This window comes from Polyodon spathula, chromosome 2 (genome assembly GCF_017654505.1).
Source record: "Polyodon spathula isolate WHYD16114869_AA chromosome 2, ASM1765450v1, whole genome shotgun sequence".
Classification (NCBI taxonomy): Eukaryota; Metazoa; Chordata; class Actinopteri; order Acipenseriformes; family Polyodontidae; genus Polyodon; species Polyodon spathula.
This window is the reverse complement of record NC_054535.1, coordinates 59,452,864-59,476,265: the sequence shown is the minus strand read 5'-3', so window position 1 is coordinate 59,476,265 and position 23,402 is coordinate 59,452,864. Positions and strand designations below refer to the sequence as shown.

Sequence of the window (23,402 nt, the reverse complement as noted above, 5' to 3'; positions counted from 1 at the left end):
ACAGGCTAAAAGAATTGAATCTGTTCAGTCTTGAACAAAGAAGACTACGTGGCGACCTAATTCAAGCATTCAAAATTCTAAAAGGTATTGACAGTGTCGACCCAAGGGACTTTTCAGCCTGAAAAAAGAAACAAGGACCAGGGGTCACAAATGGAGTTTAGAAAAAGGGGCATTCAGAACAGAAAATAGGAGACACTTTTTTACACAGAGAATTGTGAGGGTCTGGAATCAACTCCCCAGTAATGTTGTTGAAGCTGACACCCTGGGATCCTTCAAGAAGCTGCTTGATGAGATTTTGGGATCAATAAGCTACTAACAACCAAACGAGCAAGATGGGCCCAATGGCCTCCTCTCGTTTGTAAACTTTCTTATGTTCTTATTTCCAGGGGTCCCGAGTTTTTGTGTTCCCCAATCTTACGCTGAGCTAGCATGATGTCGGGCTGCCTTTAACAAAGTTAAATCCCAGTTGCTTGTTGCTGGAATTAAGTATGGCATGTTGCACCCTGCCCGTCTTCAGGTCACATTCAACGGAGCTAGCCGAGTGTTTGAATTGCCACAAGCCGCTGTCACTTTTTACAAAAGAGCAGCTTCTTCCCTCCTTTGATGTCAGTACAAGCAACTGAACAGGCCATCACTGACCAAGCTGAGGGTATGTGACTGAATATACAGTGGTCAGCTAACCACTGACATTATGCTCAGCAACAGTTAACTTCCTTGAACATACTGTAGCCTGAGTTATTGTACTGCATTGCTTACTCATTGGCGATAATCTCCTGTTAATCACAGTATGGCATAGAACAGAGCCTTTCTTTGTTTGTGCATGGTTTATGTTTTATCATGCTTTTTTTTCTTTTCTTTTTTTGAGTCACATAAAACTGTATGTGGGACAGGATGACATTTGCTTTTGTTTTGGCATGATCTGTGTAGTGCTCACTGGTTGTATGTTTTCCCTACATTTCTTCTACTATAGCACACGAGTAGTGGAGCCTGCAAAGCAGGTTGTAATGTAAACTTTGTAAGCTGGAATGTCAGGGGACTTAATCACCTGGTGAAGCGCAATCAAGTTTTATCCCATCTTCAGCAGCTCAAGGTGAACACTGCATTCCTTCAAGAGATCCATCTGCGCACATCCGACCATTTCTGCATACGCAAGGCACGGGTGGGGCAGCTGTTTCATTCGGGTTTCCATGGCAAGGCAAAGGGTGCCGCTATCCTTATTCATAACGACACTCCTTTTGTTGCCTGTCAGGTGACCACAGATCCAAATGGTCTTTTTGTCATCGTGTCAAGTAAACTTTTCAACACCCCACTGTTACTTGCTAATGTTTACATCCCTAACTGGGATGACTGTCAATTTATTACTAACTTTCTATCCTCTGTTCCAGACTTAAACTCTCACCACTTGATCCTGAGTTGTGACTTTAATTGTGTATTAAACCCAGCCTTAGATCACTCCTCAAGGCCTATCTCGCCTTCAAGGACCTCTCACGCTATTTCTTCCTTCCTTGTTCAATATGGGATTTCTGATGCTTGGCGCTTTCTTTCTCCTACTTCAAGACAATACTCTTTCTTCTCTCCTGTCCACCATACTTTCTTAAGTATTGATTTTTTTATTTTATTTTTAATTTTTTGGATAAACTACTCCCTTCTATTTCCTTGTGTACCTACAGCAGTATTGTTATCTCTGACCATGCCCCCTTAGTACTGGCAATTACTTTTCCTGACGGCAACATTCCGCGAAGTAACAGGCGCTTCAATCCCCTGTTACTCTCTGATCAAAGTTTTGTTCAGTTTATTTCTTCACAAATGTCTTTCTTCTTAGACACTAATTCTACCACTGGAATCTCTTCATTGTGGGAGACCTTTAAAGCCTACATTCATGGGCAAATTATTTCATACAGTGACCGGTCTAATAAGTGGCGTACAGAGACTTTGAGGTAACTGATCTCGTATTGAAGTTGGATCAGAAGTATACTATTTTTGAACATGGCGATAAAGCTAGCAAAATTTTAGCGCATCAGTTAAGATGCTCTGCCAAATCCCATTTAATTACTCAAATTCGTACTAACTCTGGTTCCACTTCTGTTGATCAACAGGAGATCAATGACCAGTTCAAATTATTTTATTCTACACTCTATAGCTCGGATTCCCCAAGAGACCCCTCCTTTATAGAGTCATTTTTACAGGAACTTACTATTCCCACTATTGATCCTCAATCTAAAGCTTGTCTGGAAGATTCTTTTATTTCTCAGTATAGGAAACGTATGCTTAAGTAAGTTATGCATGTACAACAAAAGATTTTCCCAGCAACTGCTTCAAAGGGATGTAAATAACATCATTGGCAAAAAAAGTCATTATCTGGTTGTCATATTTAAGCTGGTCACAAAAAAATAAGCAGCAAACACCTCCCAAAATCCTACAAAAACAACAAATGTAATGCCCTATAGAAACTATGTCCAACTCTATAGAAAGAAGGGTACGCTAAAATATTTAACAAACCAAGCAGAATCTCTACAAGAGCGGGTGGTGTAATCCTTCAACAACAGTTTATTGAAGCAGGAACTTACCACACTACTTGGGTGTGTCTACATTTAACTTTATGATGTGGGAAAGCAATACTTTACTAATCTGGAAATGTCCATTCCCTCAAGACTCAAAGCTGACAAGCTCGCACATAGTTTGGATATGTTTCCCAGGTAAATCAGGGTATTACAAAAAACCTGCGTGGATTTCTCTTGTTGGGTTTGTATGAGATACAAATAACATTTTTTTGTGAAGGTATTTGATTTTTCTTTTTTGTAATGTTTTAATTACATTGGGATTTTGTTCATTTATTCTTTTAAACATTAACAGTCTCTTTACCACACAGATAACAGACTGAAGTGTAAATGTATACAATAACAGTGTTTTTTTTAAATGGCCACATACTCCAGAAGGGACTTTGGAAGTGCATATTTTAAGAACAGGTGCTATTTACATATCAGAGGAGTCTGTCAAGTCGATGGTACCTTTAGACAATTACTGATTTTCAATGCTCTTCTCCATTTCTGATGGCAAAAATAAATCTTAAATTAGCATAAAATACTACCTTGAAGTAGAAACACACAAGTGACACAAATGACAGATTTGTTGATTAAACAATTCCACCTCTTTGTTTTGGGGAGCAGAAATGTCGTCACGCAAGGGGTGATCGATATGATGTCATCAGGCACGCACTACAATTCAGTGGCTTTGCAGGTGCACACGGGGCCAAAGCCATCTTAGATCTGTGCTCAGGTGTAAACCAGGTGGCTCAAATAATAAGAATCTTTTAACCCCAAGCCAGCTCAGGTCCAAGTTGTAAGTTTATATATTACACACATCCTTACTAAATCTCCATGCCTATACCATCCCCCTGTTGCTGAGATCTGTATCCCCTCAAAGGCAATAACTACCCATTACAACAGCCAGAAAGACATGAAGATGTACACAGTGTTAACTGATATTATGTAGAGAACATAAAACTAGTAAGGCCAGCAACAGAACATGAATATATCACTGATAAAAGAAATAGGTGCAGTGTCTGGAGTTGGGGAGGAGTTGGGGAGGTAGGGGGTGGGGGGGGGGGGGAATATGCTTTGTTCATCTGAAAGTTGAAATAACGCACCAGTGACTAGCTTCACAGATTGTGGATAGCTTGTTTTGGTTATAAATAAGTTAATTATTTGTGAATCTCAAATCTGCTGAGATGTTTTGGGGGCACGGTTGTCATAAGAATCTACAGGATCAAATGTACTCTAGATACTTCCAATAATAAATCACCTAGTGGTGAACCAAATAATACATCACAGCCATCTCTTTCTGCACTCAACAACTAGCTTGCATTTCAGAAATATTTAACATTTGCAGGTTTCAAACACATGACACAGTGAAATATGCGAGTAGAATAAAAAAAAAAAACAAGAACAATGTGCGTACCTTAGAGATAGTCAGTGGCATGTTGAAGTCTTTCCCACCCTGGAGTCTGAAACCCCACGGAGCTGGGCCAACCAAGGACACGCTGTAGTTGCTCATGATGTCTAGATTGTTAACTGTATTTATGGTCCAAATTCCAAAACACAGCTACCTGTAAGAAAGCAACAATGGAAAGTGTTAGATTCAAACAAAAAAAATATGTTTATAATGTGTGGCTAATTGTAAGAACTATTTAATTGTCTTTAACAGTTTAGAGACAAAACAACTAATTTACATATATACATATTACAACTAATGCTTTCATAACACCGATCAAAGCATTTGCTGAAAGCTCTGTTCTTGAATTTCTAGCTTCACCATTTATGAAGGATCTGCCTTTAGTAGTTAATGATAACGTGTTAAAAATAATAAACACAACTTTAAAAAGTTCCAACTACAGGTGTAAATGTAAGCAATTACATTTGTATACACAAAATACTAAGTATGTAAATATGAGGTTGTACTATTGAATAATTTGAACTATAAATGAAAAATAACCTGGTAATTGAAATTAACCTTTTTTTTTAGCTCAAGATATGAGAAAAAATATCATGAAATATTTTTTTGGGATTCCATTCTATTTATTTTACTCGAGTAAACCAGGCTTTTCACCCGAAGTCATGCAAATGAATGGGAAAAGAGGGGGTTGATATGTAAATTAGCTATGTGTAAAGTGTGTGTGCTGTTTTTGAAGATTACTAGAGAAATTTTGTGAAAATGTGGTTTCCATGCACAGAGAACTGGTACACGAGTGAAACTAAGCTGCTGTAATAAAGCAAACTACTTCATACCTGGCTTAATAACCCTTAGCGGTCCAGTAAAACAGGTTTAAAAGACACCGAATCGCAAAAGTACACTCAGTACTGCATCTCCAGCCAAGCCCCACCCCTTGTTTGCTGTATTTTTCACATACCTCTTTATAGACGTGCATACTAATAAATCCTCTCCCGATCACTCGTTCAATCATCAAACTCATCAATAATGCGATCCAAGTCATTATTTTATTACTATAACATTTCAAAAAGCTCTGCAAATGTCCATGATATTCTTTGAGAGCTGGATGTAGAAGCAGCTACCTCCTTTGTTTATGTCTGTGTTATTTCTGTAGTGCATGAGGCTATGAGATACGCCCTTTTTTTCGACTAGAGACCTGTGCTTTACGTCTTTTTGATGATGTCGGACAGGGTACGACATCGGACTGCAAAGGGTTAATAATGTGTGTTGTTGCTCTTACCCAAACTGTTTTTCAGATGTCATTAGTAGTGAATACTGTTTCAACTAATGTACCTTATGACTCATTAATTAAAAAATAAACTCAGTGGTATAAAATGAAACTGACCAACAGGTATTGAAGATCACATGGCTGAAAACCGGCCGAGATGTGTTTATATATTATATATACACTACCGGTCAGTTTCCAGTTTTTATTGAAATTTAAGCAGTTCAAGTCCAGTGAATAACCTGAAATGGTACAAAGGTAAGCGGTAAACTGCCAGAGGTTAAAAAAAAAGTTTAGGTTACCAAAAACTGAAAAATAATATACATTTCAGAGTTATACAAAAAGGCCTTTTTCAGGGAACAAGTAATGGGTTAACAACTTACAGCTGTTCTGCAGCAATGGAAGTAAATTAAGCCTTGAAAGTTAATGCTAACAATTCCTACAGGTGTCCCAACTTTTGTTGATTACTTACAAATCCTCTGTCTGTACAAAAGCAGTGTTGGAATAGACTGTGTTACTACACCCTCTTAAGCATTATTTGGACAGTATTGTACTACAGGAAGTAGTATATTGCTAATATAATGGCGAGAAAAAGGCAATTAACAAAGGAAGACAGACAGACCATTATAATCCTTAAAAGTGTAGGTCTTTCCTTTAGAGAAATTGCAAAGAAAGCCAAAGTGCCAGTGAGTACAGTTTCCTACGCCATCAAAATGCACTTGGAAACTGGAGGAAACTCTGACAGGAAGAGGTCTAGCAGACCCAAAGCCACAACAGAATCAGAAGCCAAGTTTCTGAGAGTCAACAGCTTGCATGATAGGCGGCTCACAGGACAACAGCTTCAAGCACAACTTAACACTGGTCGAAGTAAGCAAGTCTCAGTTTCAACTGTGAAGAGAAAACTTCGAGCTGCAGGTTTGACAGGTCGAGTGGCAGTAAGAAAACCATTGCTAAGATGGCAAAATAAGAAAAAAAAGAGGCTTGCCTGGGCCATGAAGCACTGCCAGTGGACTAGTGAAGACTGGGTCTTATTTAGGTCAAAATTTGAAATCTTCGGTTCATCACGCAGGGTTTTTGTACGCCATCGAGTAGGCGAAAGGTTCCTCGGTGTGTGACACCAACTGTCAAACATGGAGGAGGAAGCGGGATGGTCTGGGGCTCTTTTGCTGGATCCAGGGTCGACGACTTGCACAGAGTGGCACCCTGAACCAAAACGGCTACCACAGCATTTTGCAGCACCATGCAATACCCTCTGGTATACGCCTAGTTGGTCAGGGGTTCATCCTACAGCAAGATAATGATCCAAAACATACCTCCAGGCTATGTCAGAACTGCCTTAGAAGAAAAGAACAAGATGGTAGGCTTCAAATCATGGAATGGCCACCACAGTCTCCAGACTTAAACCCCATTGAGCTGGTTTGCGATGAACTGGACAGAAGGGTGAAAGCAAAGCAATCTACAAGTGCAACACATTTGTGGAAACTTCTGCAACAGTGTTGGGAAGAACTTTCTGAACAATATTTGATTTCCATTGCAGAAAGAATGCCACGAGTGTGTTCGGCTGTTATATCTGCAAAAGGTGGTTACTTTGAGGAGTCAAAAATTTAGATTAAATTGTTAAACAAAATGATTCCATGATTTCTTCAATCTTCAATTGTTTATTTGTTCTATGCTTTAATTTCAGAGTACACCGAGACATTAAACTGTTCTAAAACTTTTGACCGGTAGTGTATATACACAGTATGTATATATGACGGGTTGCCCTCTGGTCACATGTTTTTCTTCTCCAAATAAACACTTTAGACATTGGATGCCAGGAAACGCCATAGCGTCCGTTTATTATTTACAGCAAAAGAAAATAAACAAAACCTAACCCGATCTCAGGCCCTATCTAATCAAATGTTGTTCCAAACTAATAATATTACTATTACAATAATTTTTCGAAAAATCTTTGCATTGGCAGCAGGAATTTGTAACGACTTCACTGAAAACAGCATTGCCTGTTTCAAACTAAACAAAACAATACGTGGACAAGCAGCTGTTTCCGACAAAAGCATGGGGAAACGTCGGTGGACACAATACAAACCTGTCAAATTGGGGATCAAGTTTTGGCTGGCAGCGGACCATACCCCTACCTGTGCAATGATGAAACTCACAGAGACTGGGTGGCAATGTGATACTGAGGCTGTTGTAACTGTGCTTTGGAAAAGGGACGAATATTACCAATGACAATTTTTATTTCACCATAATTAGCAAAACAGTTGAAGGAAAAAAAAAAAAAAAAAAAAAACAGCCTGGTTGGAACAGTAAACAAAGCGAGAAGAGAGTTTCCACCATCTGCGCAAAACTTAGTACTCCGTGAAAGCAATCACCGGTGTCTAGTTGCTGTATTTTACAATGTACTGGACATGGCAGCCGTCAATTCTTTCGTTTTGTACAATGAATGCACAGGGGAAAATATCATCTTGTGATGCTAGCCATGGAGATTTGGCAGAAACATTTCGATCAGAAAGCTGCAAAGTGGCAGAGAAATGCAGCTCAGCCTGGATACAGTGCACATCAAGTGACACACGCAACAGAAAACAATAACAGGTAACTAAATGCAATCAAAACAAAAAGTCTGATATCTGTGTCCAGTGTGAAAGAGCAGTATGTGGTAAATGCACACGACAAGCTGATAAGCGTTACATCTGTGTGGATTATGCTAATATGGGGGCTACTTTGAAGTAGGCTATGTTTGTTTGAATGCGCATTCCCATTACACAATGTGAACCGAGTTATTTTCTTTTGTACAATGATTTCCATTTTACAGTTCTGTATGTAGGCCTACATATAACCAGTTTACAGCTGGTTACACAATATTTTCTTTTGAAATGTTTGTTTTATTATAGTTTTCATTTTTTTGAAGTCGTGCTATGCAGTAGGCTCTTATTTTTGTAAATAATTACTTTGTTTTTATAAATTTGTATGTACATATATCAATTTACACCTGCTTACAGAATATCTTTTTTTGAAATGTTTATTTTATTATAGTTTTTCATTTTCTTTTTTACATCATGCATTATGTGCGCGAATTTCGAAAAATAAAGACTTATGTTTATTTTATCATTTAAATATGGTGACTCTGCTATCCAAATGTTAGATATGATGTTCATAAATAAATATTGTGAGTTGTATCTGATAGTTTGCATTTCATTTTTATATCAAAGTTGTTTAAAATGTACCCGTCAAAATGACTACTGCTGGCGGTTAGTAGCATAAGCCCGGCGATTCTAATGTTAAACGAGGACCTACATTCGGTGCAGGCAGATTGTTCCCCCAGGTACTGATCCAGGATCAGTGAGAGAAAAACACAGAAAATGATTTTCAGAATATAATAGTACAAGGTTGTTGCTAAGGTTAAGGTTAGGGTTAGTGTACGGTTAGGTACAATTAGGTACAGTTTGCCTTCCCGCTATCAGGACTTAATGACAAGGTATGTTTCGTTTCTCTCACTGATCCTACATCAGTACCTGGGGGAACAATCTGGCCGGAGCATTACATTCTACCAAACAGGAAACCATATATTTTCAAACAGGAAATAGAGTATTTCTAGAATTGTGCATAAACTTTCGTTTTTTAACAAAAGCTGATCATGCATGTATGTAAGCTTAAAAAATTAATGCATTTCAACAATAGCCCAGTGGCGCAGTGGCCTAAGGCCATGTGCTCTTCAGGCATGTCATGTTGCAAGTTCAAACCACGTTTTTTTTTTTTTTTTTTTTTTTTTTAATTTTCTGTGATATGTGCCGTTTAAAACATAAATACATTGTTTAATTTAAGTGGTGTGGATATCTAACTGCCTGTGTTCCCTGGTTTATTTTGATGTTGACCAACATGTGAAATCACATGATTGGTAGATGTCCGAGTGTTGTAGTACCATTTCCAGGCGAATTTCTGGTTTTCTGTTTGAGTCTAGGGCTGCAGTCCATTGTCAACATTTGGTTGTCCAAAAAAAATGTCAAGTTGGCCATAACTGACCTATAGACTGTGATTTGTACAAAGTACACTGTACTCAATATAGGTACAGTATCAGGGTCCATATACTTTTTTAACATCAAAATTCCATACTTTATACAGATTTCCATTTGTTATTCCCAGACTTGTGTTTTAGTTAGTTTCTACTAGTTTTTTGATGGTTATCCACATAGGTGGGCAGCCGCAGAGCATTATAGCTTTTTGATCCAAAGCAGAAGTTGCTGCTGGTTTTCTAAAAGTATTTGTCAGAATCTGGAGGTGCATATCTAGCTAGAGACAATGCAGGTATGCAAAAGAGAAGTAAGATACAATCTATATCAATATTTGAGAACTACGTTGCATTACTTGCAAAAACAATATACAAAGTTGTATACAACAAGTATACTTGTACCAATAGTTAGCAGTAGTTTAGCATTAGCTAAATTATTAATATTAGTACTGTTTTATTCTTTGATTTTCTTTATTATTACAGTATTTGTCACTACTAGCACTAATGATAATAATAATAATAAGAAGAAGAAGAAGAAGAAGAAGAAGAAGAAGAAGATTGTGAATAAAGTAGAATTACAAGTAGAGTACCTATTTGTGTCATGCTGCATCCAGTATTCTGGCTATATCCTATTCATTGAAGAACACAGTACAACCTCCTCCTCCCCAAAAAAAGCACATCAAAGTTTGTTTTGTTTCAATTGCAAATGTTTATTGAAATCTTGATTCCTTATTTTAAAAAAACAAATAAATAAATGTTGCTTTGCCGTGCCGGTTGCATAGACTTGTACGAGCCGACATCAGCAGCATCTTGATTTTTTGTTTTTGTTTTTAAAAATCAGTATTTAGCCACACAGTTAAGGCCATATACAGCAAGGATGTAAATAGTATATCTACACTCAGCTGACGGTTTGGACCCGAGACAGTTGCTGCACTCGGTACAATAACTTACAAGCAAGCACCATACATTTAAAATAAAATTACCGGTACATTTTATTAATCACGTTAAAGAAATGAAAAAAAGTGATGTCAACATGCTACGTGCTAAATCTGTGTCATTGATAATAATCGTAAAAGGTTGATAAAAGGTAACAACAAGATAGAAAAATGTGAATCTTGGTGAGCAGTGTACAGTAGCTTGTAATTCCAGTCTGTAACTTTGTTTAAAAAATCATTGCCTTCAATATAAAAGTATATACTTTGGCTGTCGTAGTGTCCGTTTCATCCTTCGTTTCACTGAGCAGACACAGTCACGTGACACATACCACCAGCGCGCTGACTAGATAGGATTGCCCGAGTTGTCGGGGATGTTACATGGGGCAATCCTCGCGGGATTTGGTCACAAGCAATGTTTACGTGTACGTCACCCGGTAAATCACTGAAGCATTACCATGACAAACATGAATCCCTCTAAATGTGTTTTACTGGGATGATCTGTGAGCGGAATCTCGATTGGGAAACAGCTGTTTGATTAAAGCACAGAGCATTATCTTGTTAGAGTAAAAAAACTGGATTGCCCGTCCGACAAGCAGCCAAAAAAATCTTTGTCCGACAGATTTTTTTGGTTATCCCGGAACGTCGGGCTAGCGATTTTGCGAGCCTTGTAGTCGCTACAGACTCTTAAAAAAGTAAACGGAAGAGCAAGAAGGAGAATATTTTACCTTAGATTGACCACATCTCATTGTGTAAAAGAGGTATTTACGTTTCTTTTCACATTTGATGTAAGAAAGTTTCAGACTTTTGGTACTGGTACAGATGGTAGTTCTAAGTGATTTAGTTTTTCCGCTGCAACATGGTGAAAACAGCAAAACTCTTAGAGCTGTATAGAGACTCACAGTAGTTTCAAACAAGGTTTTCTAATTTGTACAAGGAAGTACCATTCCTCTCAATATCTATGGTTGTCAGTAGGTAGATGCAGAGTCTGTGTCATAGGTTGACATACTCCCTAGAATGTACGCCATTCCACTGAGGGGAAACTAGATTTTTGCATTACTGTTATCGTTTCTTTCCGACTGAGAAACAGGTTTTTACCTTTCAAAACATTATGATTTCCATTATATGAGAGCTCTCGGCCAAGATAAGCACCAACTAAGACGTAGCTTTGCAGTAAACTAATGTGATCCATCTGCATCTCCATCCATTTGCGTTCTTTTCCATCTGATGATGTAGATATCCTTCTGTCTGGTGTTGATTGCTGAAGTGTAATGCTGGCTCCAGGGATCAGCTCTTTGCCTCCCCAGCACTTTAGCACACACAACGGCTGGGATGCTGGCTCCGGGGATCAACCCAGTGCAGTCTCCCCAGCGCATCAGCATGACAACCGTCTGGATTGAGCTAAGTAGGGAACATCTCTGGGGTCTTCAAGTGGGCACCTTCCATCCTCGGTGTTTCATTGACCAGCCCACGACACCTCAAGAGGGATCCAGTGATTCTGGCATCCCAGCATCACCCCCCTCCATCCCCCACTCAGCTCAGCCCAGCTTACTTACCTGTACATTAGCTTTGCTTTCTTTCTATTGTGCTTAAAATCCCCATCCAGAATCTTTCCGTCTCAACCACAGCCAGTTGCTGCTCCTTTTTTCTCGACAACCCACCTCCACTGGCTAAACTCTGACTCTATCGTCGCTGTTCCACTTCAGCAGCTAGATGAGCATACCGAAGTTTCTTCCTCTCATACGCATTTCCATTCATACACTTTTATGTTTTGCAGACTTGAGAATTGCATTCTCTTTGTCTTTTATATTCAATGTGATTGGCATTGCACTTTATAATTCATTATGGAGGGAAAAAAATATATATTCTCCCAATTCTGGAGCTGCATTTGTGCCAGATAAGTGTGTCCATCTGTCTGCAGTTATTACATAGCCTATATTGTTCTTACAAAATTCTATGGTTATGCCCCAATACCGCACTGTGAACACGACTTATATTTTCTGCACTCTTAAGGATAGTTCATAAACTGCAGGGTGGTCCATCAGTCCCGTTGTTAGACTCACCCGTGTGTTTGTGGGTTGCTTTGATCTCACTATGAGATATTCAGATACAAACAAGCCCAGTATAAAGCTAATTTGATAGGAATCATATGCAAAGTTCGAAATAAAAAAGTACACAATATCGTAGGAAACCGTTAAAACCTGTTCATTTCAAGATGAGATTTTTGACTGACTTTATTTTCAATTTACAAGTTCTGTTAGTACCAATCAATAACGAGAGTCTTCAAAATTAATTAGATAACTTTTCTGAGCAGTTTATGTAGGCTTTTTTTCTTTGATGATCAAAGCTTGGACAAGCTATGTGATTATCTGATTATCTGTTTGTTTCAGTACTATACTGTGCAAATAAGTAAAGTTTTCACAGTATATATGTAGTGGTTCTGGGGGGGGGGCACATATGAACTGTTTTGATTTGTATTTGTTTACTTGGATAAATGACTTATCCATCCTGACAGAGTCCACACGAAATATTGTTTAGTTAGTGGATAAACACAAAAACACCCCTTCTTAATGGACAAGATGATGACACTTATGCTGCTATCTCGAGACATTTAACCGATATTACTGAACAAATGCAACAGAGCCCTTCTTATAGCTTAGAACAGAAAATGTATAATCGGGCAGCAGAGGTCTCCTGTGCAGAATTCTACTAGGATTGTGGTGAAAAGTCAGAACCACAGTACAACCCCGGTACATTTGAGTATCAGAAATATAATCAATCGATATTGCTTACTAACATTCAACCCGGTGATCTATGTGCAAGTTGACAGAATTATGAAGAATCAGAATCTGACGCACCACATATTGAAGATCAAAGTGATCAAAACTTAGCTGAAGGTCTAACAAATTGGGCTGTTCAATTTGGAATTAGTCTAGCTGCTATGTCTGCTTTGCTGTGTCTTCTAAACATATTCCACCCAACTCTGCCAAATGACGCCAGGATCTTAATTGGAACTAAGAGAGCAAGTGAAGTTCAGGCAAAGGTGGGTGGTTCAAATTATTACTGTGGTATTGTCTCAGCCTTAAATATTTTTTTAAATGGTATTTATGATCAACTGAAAGATTGGATGTACCTAAAACTACAGATTAATAAGACTTCACAATAAGGTACAAGTCATTGCTGATTTTCTTCAATACTGTATACAAGATATAAATTGTCTGGAGCAAGGATTTTAGTTCAGTCGAAAGCAACTAAAATATAAATATCATCAACTAATTGTGATGCTCCAGCTAGAGCACTTGTAAAAGATTTGAATGAAATGATGCTCAGTTTAAGCAAACACTTGATGATCATCTCCTTCCCACAAAATATCATAGGAAGTTTCCCCTTGATTATATGCATTCAGCATGCTTCTGTGTTTTTGCTTTTTTTTTTTTTTTTGGTTCAAAGGATCACTGAAATATCAGATGTTAGAAATCATGGATCTTTAGATTTGTTTCTTGCCTTTCCATATAAGAACTTTCTTGGCAGACTGAAGAATCTGGCGAGGAAACCATATATCTCATTGCCACATGTTGTACATCATTTGTCTGAGGGAAATGTTGGTTGCAATGTGCCATCATACAGTCCCAGAGGATTAATTGTATTATTTGCTGTGGCATTAATTGTTCATGATTCAATTGAATATATAGTGATAGAGAGGTTTCTCTGTTTGAATATCCACTAGATTCTACAACTTTGCCATTTATGTGGTAGCCTAGCCTTGTGGTGAACTGGAGTGTGTCTCTGACAGCTCAACACAGGAAATATGTGCTTCTCCCATATAGACATGGACTTGCTGCTATTCCACTACTTCACTGTGATTCTTGACTGATACTGTCTGTTTGGCACACACAAAGCACACATAATTATTGTAATGTATATATGTTTGACAGCTGTACTGGAATTACAGATGTTTTTACAAACCCTGTTATATAAACACCCATTTTCATGAGTAATTGTGCTTTTGGTACATTTTTCTGAACGTTTAAATGTTATGCAGGTGTTAGCGTTTACACCATATCTACACACATATTCTGATGTATACTGACAACCCTGGTTAGTATTTTCCAAGCAAAGAACTCCTAAAAAAGCAAATAACGTTCTAACAATCGCAAAGACTTAACTACAAAGTAAAAAAAAAAAAAACAGCACATTCTCACCAAATTTTTGCATTAAGCCCCGGTCACACCGGGAACAAGAAAGATAATTTTTTAAAAATCATTCCTGTTCAAATGAATGGAAGTGGTTACACCACAACGATAACAATCATTGTAAACGACAACTATCGTTTCCAACGCTTTCAGAGTGTTTTTTTCCTGCTACAGATAACGATAAATGTTCCTGGCCAATCAGGGCTGTATTAAATGTGACATCATTACCTACCTGGTGTTATTTTATATATTATTTTAAACACGATAAACAATACAGGCATTGCACTGATTTACTACAGAGAAGACTGCCCTCCTCTGTTCCACCGCAGAACTTCACGTCTGTGAACTGGTTCTAGTATAGATCAAGGTATCTTCTTTTTTGTTTGATTAATTGTGTGTTATAAATTTGATAAACAGCCATTAATGTGTATTTATAGCACAGGCACGATGTATGATCCTATATGCGCCATAAATACATGTCAGTCTGCATATTGGAGTTGCTTTTTTTGGTGCACTTTGAAACGATTCATGTCAGATTGATTTTGAATAAAAGTTCAGCTTCATTTCGGGATTTTTGCTTTTTGTACTGCGTTTTAATTCTTTAATGAATTAGATAAAGGCAGAATACTGCATAAATGAACAGGTACATTTAATTCGACTTTTATTCACAATCTCATCATTAACTTACTCAACAGTTTAACAAACCCCTCGATATAACGACCCCAACTGGACGTAATGTACCTCTACTCTCGCACTGAGAATGGTTTTCCCGTGAACACTACCACATCCTGTTTTGTTTTGTTTTTAATTCCGCATTTAGGGGACGCAGCTTGCGTGTTTGCGCCTAGAGGCGGGCTTGTTCTACAACAATGTCTCAGATTCGCATCTTTCCACATTCGGATTTTACCATAGTGAAGCATTAGGTTTAACAGTCTCATTCGATTGTCAATTTAAAAAAAAAAATACCTTACTTCATATTTGAACATAATATGTCCAGCTCATGCTTTGTTTGTAAAATCCTTTGTAAAAATGTTTCTATTTGATTCACACACAAAAAAACATCTCCATGCAAACTTGATATCTTGTTTGTTCTGTAGACCAACTTGAAAACACAAACATAATTTGGTTGAGCAGCAAAACGTTATTTTGCAGTTTTTTCTGTTTCTTTTCTACTATTCATTAAAAGATGCTGTATTCGAACACAATATGTATATTAATATACCTTGTATGTTGTTCTCAATACGGCCTATCTTGTAAAACTGCATAACGTCACTGGCTTACCAGTCTCGTTTAGCAAACAGTAATCAGTTGTTAAGCAGTGGACTCACGCTGGCTGAAACCACTGACATTCAAGCTTTCTCTTACTCCCTCTGCTGCTTGTTACATCCAAACGAACACACAGAACGTGGATAACGTATCCAGTCTAAGACATACCCTCTCCCAATGTCACACAAACACACCAGCACGCATACAGCTGACAGCAGCAGCAGGAAAAACAACATCCAGGAACAGAAAGTAACAGCAGTCTTGTTCTAAACCTCCACAAAGTTCTCTGGGGCGCCACAGTGTTTTAGCACGGCATGGTATGAATGAAGGAGGTTTTATAACGTGTCTTATTTTATTAGCTATGTTTATTTTAGAACTAGTGACGAGGCAGTGATTGAAATAACAAGGGAACTAGTCTACTTGGAGAAAAGATCCTCAAGCAGGTTCGGAAGCATTTAAACTAGAAAGGAAGGGGGGAGAAATCAACAAAAAAACAGAAGGGAGACCGCATCAAAACAAGAACAACAACTCAGGTAAGACAACCATTAAATGTATTTATCTAAATGCTAGAAGTATCAGAAACAAAATTCTAGAACTTGAAGCTACTGCACTAACAGGTAACTATGATGTGATAGGTGTTACAGAAACGTGGTTATCTGAGAGTGATGGGGACGAATATAATATTTGTGGGTATACACTGTATAGGAAAGACAGGCAGGACAGAAGAGGAGGAGGGGTAGCGCTATACATAAGAAACAGTCTTGAAGCCCAGGTGTTAAACCTGGACAAAGAAAATAAAACCGAATCAATATGGGTCAGAATAACAGACAAAAATTCAAAAGGCATAATAATAGGAGCATGCTATAGACCGCCAGATTCAGACGGTGAGCACAATAATCTGTTATACAATGACATTAGAAATGTGTGTAGCAAAGGAGAAGCCATACTAATGGGGGATTTCAACTTCCCCCAAATAAAATGGGAAAACCCGGTGGGTAGCGCGAAGGATGAAATAGAAATGGTGGAAATGACAAATGACTGCTTCCTAACACAATTTGTGAAGGCACCGACTAGAGGGGAGGCATGCCTTGATTTAGTCTTTTCAAATAACGAAGATAGAATAACTAAAACAGAGGTCAGAGAACCACTGGCAAACTCAGACCACAACATGGTCTCATTTGAAGTGTTTTTTAAAACCTCAAAAGTAAAGACTAAAGCTAAGGTTTACAATTTTAGAAAAAGCAAACTATGAAGGCATGAAACAGAGACTAACAGAAGTAGATTGGAGTAAAATAGAGAAAACACCCACAGAAGAAGGATGGTTGTTCTTCAAAAACGTAGTACTAGAGGCGCAAAACAATTATATCCCTAAAGTAGACAAATCTAAATGTAAAACTAAATTGCCAAAATGGTTTAATAGATCAATTAAAAAAAATATTCAGCGAAAAAAGGCACTTTACAGAGCATTAAAAAAGGACCAAAAAGAAAGTACACAGAAAGAGTACACAGAACTGCAAATGCAAGTCAAAAAGGAAGTTAGAAAGGCCAAGAGAGAAATAGAAATGAACATTGCTAAGGGAGCTAAAACCAATTCCAAAATGTTTTTCCAATATTACAACAGCAAGAGAACATTCAAAGAGGAGATTAAATGTTTAAGAGATACAAATGGCAAAATCGTAGAGGAAGAAAAAAAAATAGCAAATATGTTAAATGATTACTTTTCACAAGTTTTTACAAAGGAAGATACTGACAACATGCCCCACATGTCATCCAGTTCCTATCCAGTTTTAAATAACTTTAGCATAACTGAGGCAGAAGTGTTAAAGGGACTAGGAGCTCTTAAAATAAACAAATCCCCTGGGCCGGATGAGATCCTCCCAGTAGTACTCAAAGAAATGAAAGAAGTAATTTACAAACCGCTAACCAAGATCATGCAGCAGTCTCTTGACACAGGGGTGGTACCGACAGACTGGAAAATTGCAAACGTAATACCGATCCACAAAAAGGGAAACAAAACTGAACCAGGTAACTACAGACCAGTAAGCCTGACTTCTATTATATGCAAACTTATGGAAACTATAATAAGATCCAAAATGGAAAATTACCTATATGGTAACAGGGTACTGGGAGACAGTCAACATGGTTTTAGGAAAGGGAGATCGTGCCTAACTAACTTGCTTGATTTTTTTGAGGATGCAACATCGATAATGGATAATTGCAAAGCATATGACATGGTTTATTTAGATTTCCAGAAAGCTTTTGACAAAGTCCCGCACAAAAGATTAATTCTCAAACTGAACGCAGTTGGGATTCAAGGAAACACATGTACATGGATTAGGGAGTGGTTAACATGTAGAAAACAGAAAGTACTGATTAGAGGAAAAACCTCAGAATGGAGTGTGGTAACCAGCGGTGTACCACAGGGATCAGTATTAGGTCCTCTGCTATTCCTAATCTACATTAATGATTTAGATTCTGGTATAGTAAGCAAACTTGTTAAATTTGCAGACGACACAAAAGTAGGAGGAGTGGCAAACACTGTTGCAGCAGCAAAGGTCATTCAAAATGATCTAGACAAGATTCAGAACTGGGCAGATACATGGCAAATGACATTTAATAGAGAAAAGTGTAAGGTACTGCACGCAGGAAATAAAAATGTACATTATAAATATCATATGGGAGATATTGAAATTGGAGAAGGAATCTATGAAAAAGACCTAGGAGTTTTTGTTGACTCAGAAATGTCTTCATCTAGGCAATGTGGGGAAGCTATAAAAAAGGCTAACAAGATACTCGGATACATTGTGAAAAGTGTTGAATTTAAATCAAGGGAAGTAATGTTAAAACTGTACAATGCACTAGTAAGACCTCATCTTGAATATTGTGTGCAGTTCTGGTCACCTCGCTATAAAAAAGATATTGCTGCTCTAGAAAGAGTGCAAAGAAGAGCGACCAGAATTATTCCGGGCTTAAAAGGCATGTCATATGCAGACAGGCTAAAAAAATTGAATCTGTTCAGTCTTGAACAAAGAAGACTACGTGGCGACCTAATTCAAGCATTCAAAATTCTAAAAGGTATTGACAGTGTCGACCCAAGGGACTTTTTCAGCCTGAAAAAAGAAACAAGGACCAGGGGTCACAAATGGAGTTTAGAAAAAGGGGCATTCAGAACAGAAAATAGGAGACACTTTTTTACACAGAGAATTGTGAGGGTCTGGAATCAACTCCCCAGTAATGTTGTTGAAGCTGACACCCTGGGATCCTTCAAGAAGCTGCTTGATGAGATTTTGGGATCAATAAGCTACTAACAACCAAACGAGCAAGATGGGCCGAATGGCCTCCTCTCGTTTGTAAACTTTCTTATGTTCTTATGTTCTTATGTATTGCCGATATATATAAAAAAGTCCACATTTTCCAATATCGCAATATACGATAATATCGAATTGGGGTACGCTCTTTATTTTGGACTGGCCACAAAACGAACAATATAGAACACACTCAAAACTTTTTTAAAAGTACACAGTACCCTTTGACCTTTTAATCCCCTTTGTCCAGAAGAAATCCCCCAATCAGAACATTAAAAAAAAAAAAAAAAAAAACATTATCATTTTTTGAATTATGAACACGATGACAACACCCCGCATGTCAGTCAGGTAGGTGCCTGGTTTTTAGGAGGATTGTTTCTTTGCATGAAACTTTGATCCTCCTATTTTAAACTGCCAAGCACTTCGAATTTTTTTTTTGTTTGTTTGTTTTTTTTTTTTAAACGTGTAACTGATTTAATAAAAGTAAATGTGCGATCTTTATTATGAAAGCTTAGGACCGACAGGCGTTAAAAAAAAAAATTAAAAAAAAAAAGATGGCGGCTTGCCAAACAAGAAGCTAATTCTGGTGCGTTAAAAAGCCTTCATAAACGTTGATCCACAAAGTATTAACCCGACTCATATTTTGCCAGTGGTTCCAGAATAAACTTGGATGTCTATTTACTTATGCCAAGTCTCTGTATGTTCTATATTGTTACATCATAATTTAAAATGTATATTATTAATGTTATTTATTCCAGACCAAACAGAAATATTGGTCAAGCCCCAAATCAGAGGATGAGTCTGTAATGCCATCAACTCCTATGAGGACCTCAACAACAGATCTTCCTAGAACACTGCCTAGCTATAATTCAATTACTCAAAACTTTAAACACTCAGGGCCCAGTTTGATCATGCAGTGATCTTATTTATCCCCCCAAAAAATCCTGTCTGTCATCAATTGTGCTTCTAGGCTAAAACACATCTCTCTCTTTATATAATTTAACTATGAAAGATTTAAATTGACACTGTAGTTTTGTACCAAATTATTAAATCAAATAATAAATCACACTCAGATGCAGAACAGAGCGGATGTGGATGAAATGCTAGAAGAGATGACATTGCCTATTACGGACATCCCTTCTTTGGAAGAAAGACTAAAAAAATAACATGAGTTTTGTATTAAAGTATTATACATATAAGACACCCATCAAGGAAGGCTAATAACCAAAATCTAATGACCGAGTGTTGATAGTGTTGAAAGGGACAAAAGCGTGGCTTCTCCAATCTTGAAAAGTGTATATGTTCTGTTAGTACTGATATTTAAGTTTGTAGCGCATTAACAATATATTGTATTTTTTCAAGAAACAGAACTTTTTAATGATGGCCTCTTTCGCTTACCATAAACTTCAGAGGGCCAGATTTTTTAAAAGCTTTTCTGCAGTGCAAAGTTTGCAAAAGGTTCCAAACTCACAGATACATTTTGTAAACTTACTGAAGTGAACTGTGCATGCCACATTGAAATTTTTATCCAGAGCACTGTAGACAAGACAAGACAGCTACAGTCACATAATACAGCAATGCAATTTCTGATTTGTATTCTACTCATTGTTAACCCTTTTTGTATAAGCTTTTATGTGAAATGAACTATTCATTTATGTTGCTTTCCGCTACTTTGATGTAGTACAATGAATCAATCTAACCCAAATTAACACTAGCAGGGAATTATCTTTTCAGAACCACTTTTTAATATAGCATTTGTTTTTAAATATGAACAATAACAATGAGGAATGAATATGATCCTGCATTACTTTTATTAAATTAATACTATCTTTTTTTTATTTGCAGGTTGTAATCGCTGAAAGAAATTTTTCAGATATATTTTGTCTTCTGTTATTGTGTCATAATATTGTGTTGTTCTGTCAGAATGTTTTTGTTTGTTAATGTTGTTAAATTTAAACTTTAAAACAAAATACATTTAATGTATGTAAGTGACTTTTTTGTTCATTTACATACACAATTGTTTAGTTAATTACGCTACAATATATTGCATTGTACCTTGTAGGGCAGAGAACTTAACACAGCAAACACAGCATTCTAACCAAATTCTAGGTTAAGCTTTCTACAGTGCAGCAACATTAACCAAGACACAAATTAAGCAGTGCAGCAAATGCTATGCAATGTATAAGAAGGTAGGTACACTATGCATGGATAACATTACTTACAGGGCAGTTAATTGGGTATTGTTTTGTTTTTACACTCATCTCAGTTACTTCCTACATAGCATTGTCAGTATTCATATTTATTCATTTTGCAGATAATTATTTTATCATACTAGTTCAAATGTTCCTAATATTACATAGTTTTTAAAAATAAATTAAAAAAAAATCTAACAGTAAAATCATATACTTAAGCAATTAAGACTAAAACCAGAAATCATTACCAAGCATTGAGGACTGCCTGGGTGATAATGGGGCTAAATGCAAACAATGATGTATATTACATATACAGAGAAACATGTGTTAAAGTTGGATAATTGGTTCATGCTGTCCCATGGTCAACAGATGGTTGGCACAACGAGCAAAATGACACCAATTGGAAAACACCAATAACGTTATTGTGCTATATAGGTACGTACCATTTGTATAAATCACAGAAATAACGGGTCAAGTTGTAAAAAAGACGTTGAAAAAAAAATAACAATACAGCATTTAAGTTCAGACTACAAAGTAATATTTACATACGTTTGGTAACATATCGAAAGAAAGTGACTGTCGACTTGATTTTGTATATATATATATATATATATATATATATATATATATATATATATATATATATATATATAACACAGTAAATAGTAACGTTACTTATTTTAAAAAACTAACACGTTCTAAAAATGCAGTCCTCTGAACACGTTCAGTTTTGCTGTCGTACGGTACAGTGCACTGCACATTATTACATGTTTACTGTATTCTGGTTTAAATATAACTATTACCCGTTCAGTGTGTGATTCTAATCGAGCCCATGCTTGTCTTGCCACACCCTGGCTCTACCTACACAGTACAACCGCTCAGTCTGTATAATTAGTCTAAAGAAATTATCGAGCTTCAGGCTTCCACTTGCTTTACATAAATACTTCTCACAACCATAATACTTAATACATTATTAAGCACAAACACTACATTTTAAATAGTTTTTTTTTTTTTTTTCACCCACAGAAATCATCTGTGTCCTTTTTTTAAATAGATTTCACTTTCCTTGTTGCACCAATAAGACCTGTAATATTTACTCAGTGAACAGAATAAACGATTAGCATGTACTTTGTAAAGCTGTTATAACTTGTTACAGTACTTGGTACACTGCAGGAGATGTTTCAGTTCTTGCACTTGTCTGCACTTAATTATTACGGTATACTGTATCAGTCTACCCACCGTGCCCGAATAAATATTGTACAATACCTGTACAAATCAAAGATACATGTATTTATTTTCTACGCCTTACTATCTCTACTTCCTGCCCCATAACCCTATTGTCCCTCTATCTCCTACCTTCGTAAATCTATGTTGTCTCCGTCCGCCTGTTCACATTCACAACCACTTGCCCTTCTGTTGCTGAGTGTCTCTCAGAGCACATTGACTTCCGCTTTGACTCCGCTTTTCTCCACTCCCTGAAGGAGGAGGGAGATCCCCATTCACTGTGCACTGACATCATCCAGGGGCTGGTCCTTTAAATTATGCGAGAATTCTATAAAGCATAAAAACTAATGGTTCAAGTAGAAAAAACAAACTAAAACAACTGCAAATAAATAAATGACAACAACCACCTGGAAGGTAGCTATTTGTCTTCTTTCTTTTTTAAACATTTTTACTGTGTAAAAGCTTCATTTAGAACGAAGAATATATTTGGGAGTGGGTAACAGCAGAACCAATACAAAACTACCCGGACGGGACAGGGATCTGATCGTCTTAAACCCTAAACCAAATTATTACTCCTTCCACATACCGTACATACCAACAGGAATTATCATTATCCAAAATTAGCTTTTTTATTATCAAAAATACTTGCAGACAAACATTTAATCTCCATTAAAACACGTAAAAATGTCTTCAAACCTATACCACATAAGTACTCCTTATATATAACCTCCAAATTAGAAAGAATTATCATTATACGACTTTATATTTTCATAATCACTTAAAATGTTGCTAGACGAAGATAAAACTTCACAGACTAAGCATTATGGGGTCTGATCTTCTTAAAACCTAGCTTGAATTATTACTTCCTTGCCATAGTCCACATATAAAAAAGATCATTATAGCACTTTCCCTAAATAAATTGTAATGTTTCCAGACAAAAACAGTACCAGTTATCACGTTCCCAAGGTATGTTTCTTGGTGCTAAAAGAACAGCTCCCCATAATTGGGAAACAACTTGGGTATTGTGAGATAAGGAAGCTTTAAGAAGTGTTGCTGTCTCTGCGCCCCTCAT

At 37.0% G+C, this 23,402-nt stretch overlaps 1 protein-coding gene across 8 annotated transcripts in view; it reads right to left on the bottom strand.

The window, feature by feature from the left end:
• LOC121298807 (PDZ and LIM domain protein 5-like) overlaps positions 1-22,562 on the bottom strand; it is a 215,733-nt gene extending 193,171 nt beyond the window's left edge. For all 8 annotated transcript variants that reach the window (XM_041226038.1, XM_041226046.1, XM_041226054.1 and 5 more), the window contains exons 1-2: positions 22,463-22,562; positions 3,958-4,105 (exon numbers count right to left, since the gene is read on the bottom strand). In XM_041226038.1, coding sequence (XP_041081972.1) covers positions 3,958-4,053 — 96 coding nt within the window. In that variant the 5' untranslated portion in view covers positions 4,054-4,105; positions 22,463-22,562. The remainder of the gene's footprint in view (positions 1-3,957; positions 4,106-22,462) is intronic.
• Positions 22,563-23,402: the final 840 nt, after the last annotated feature.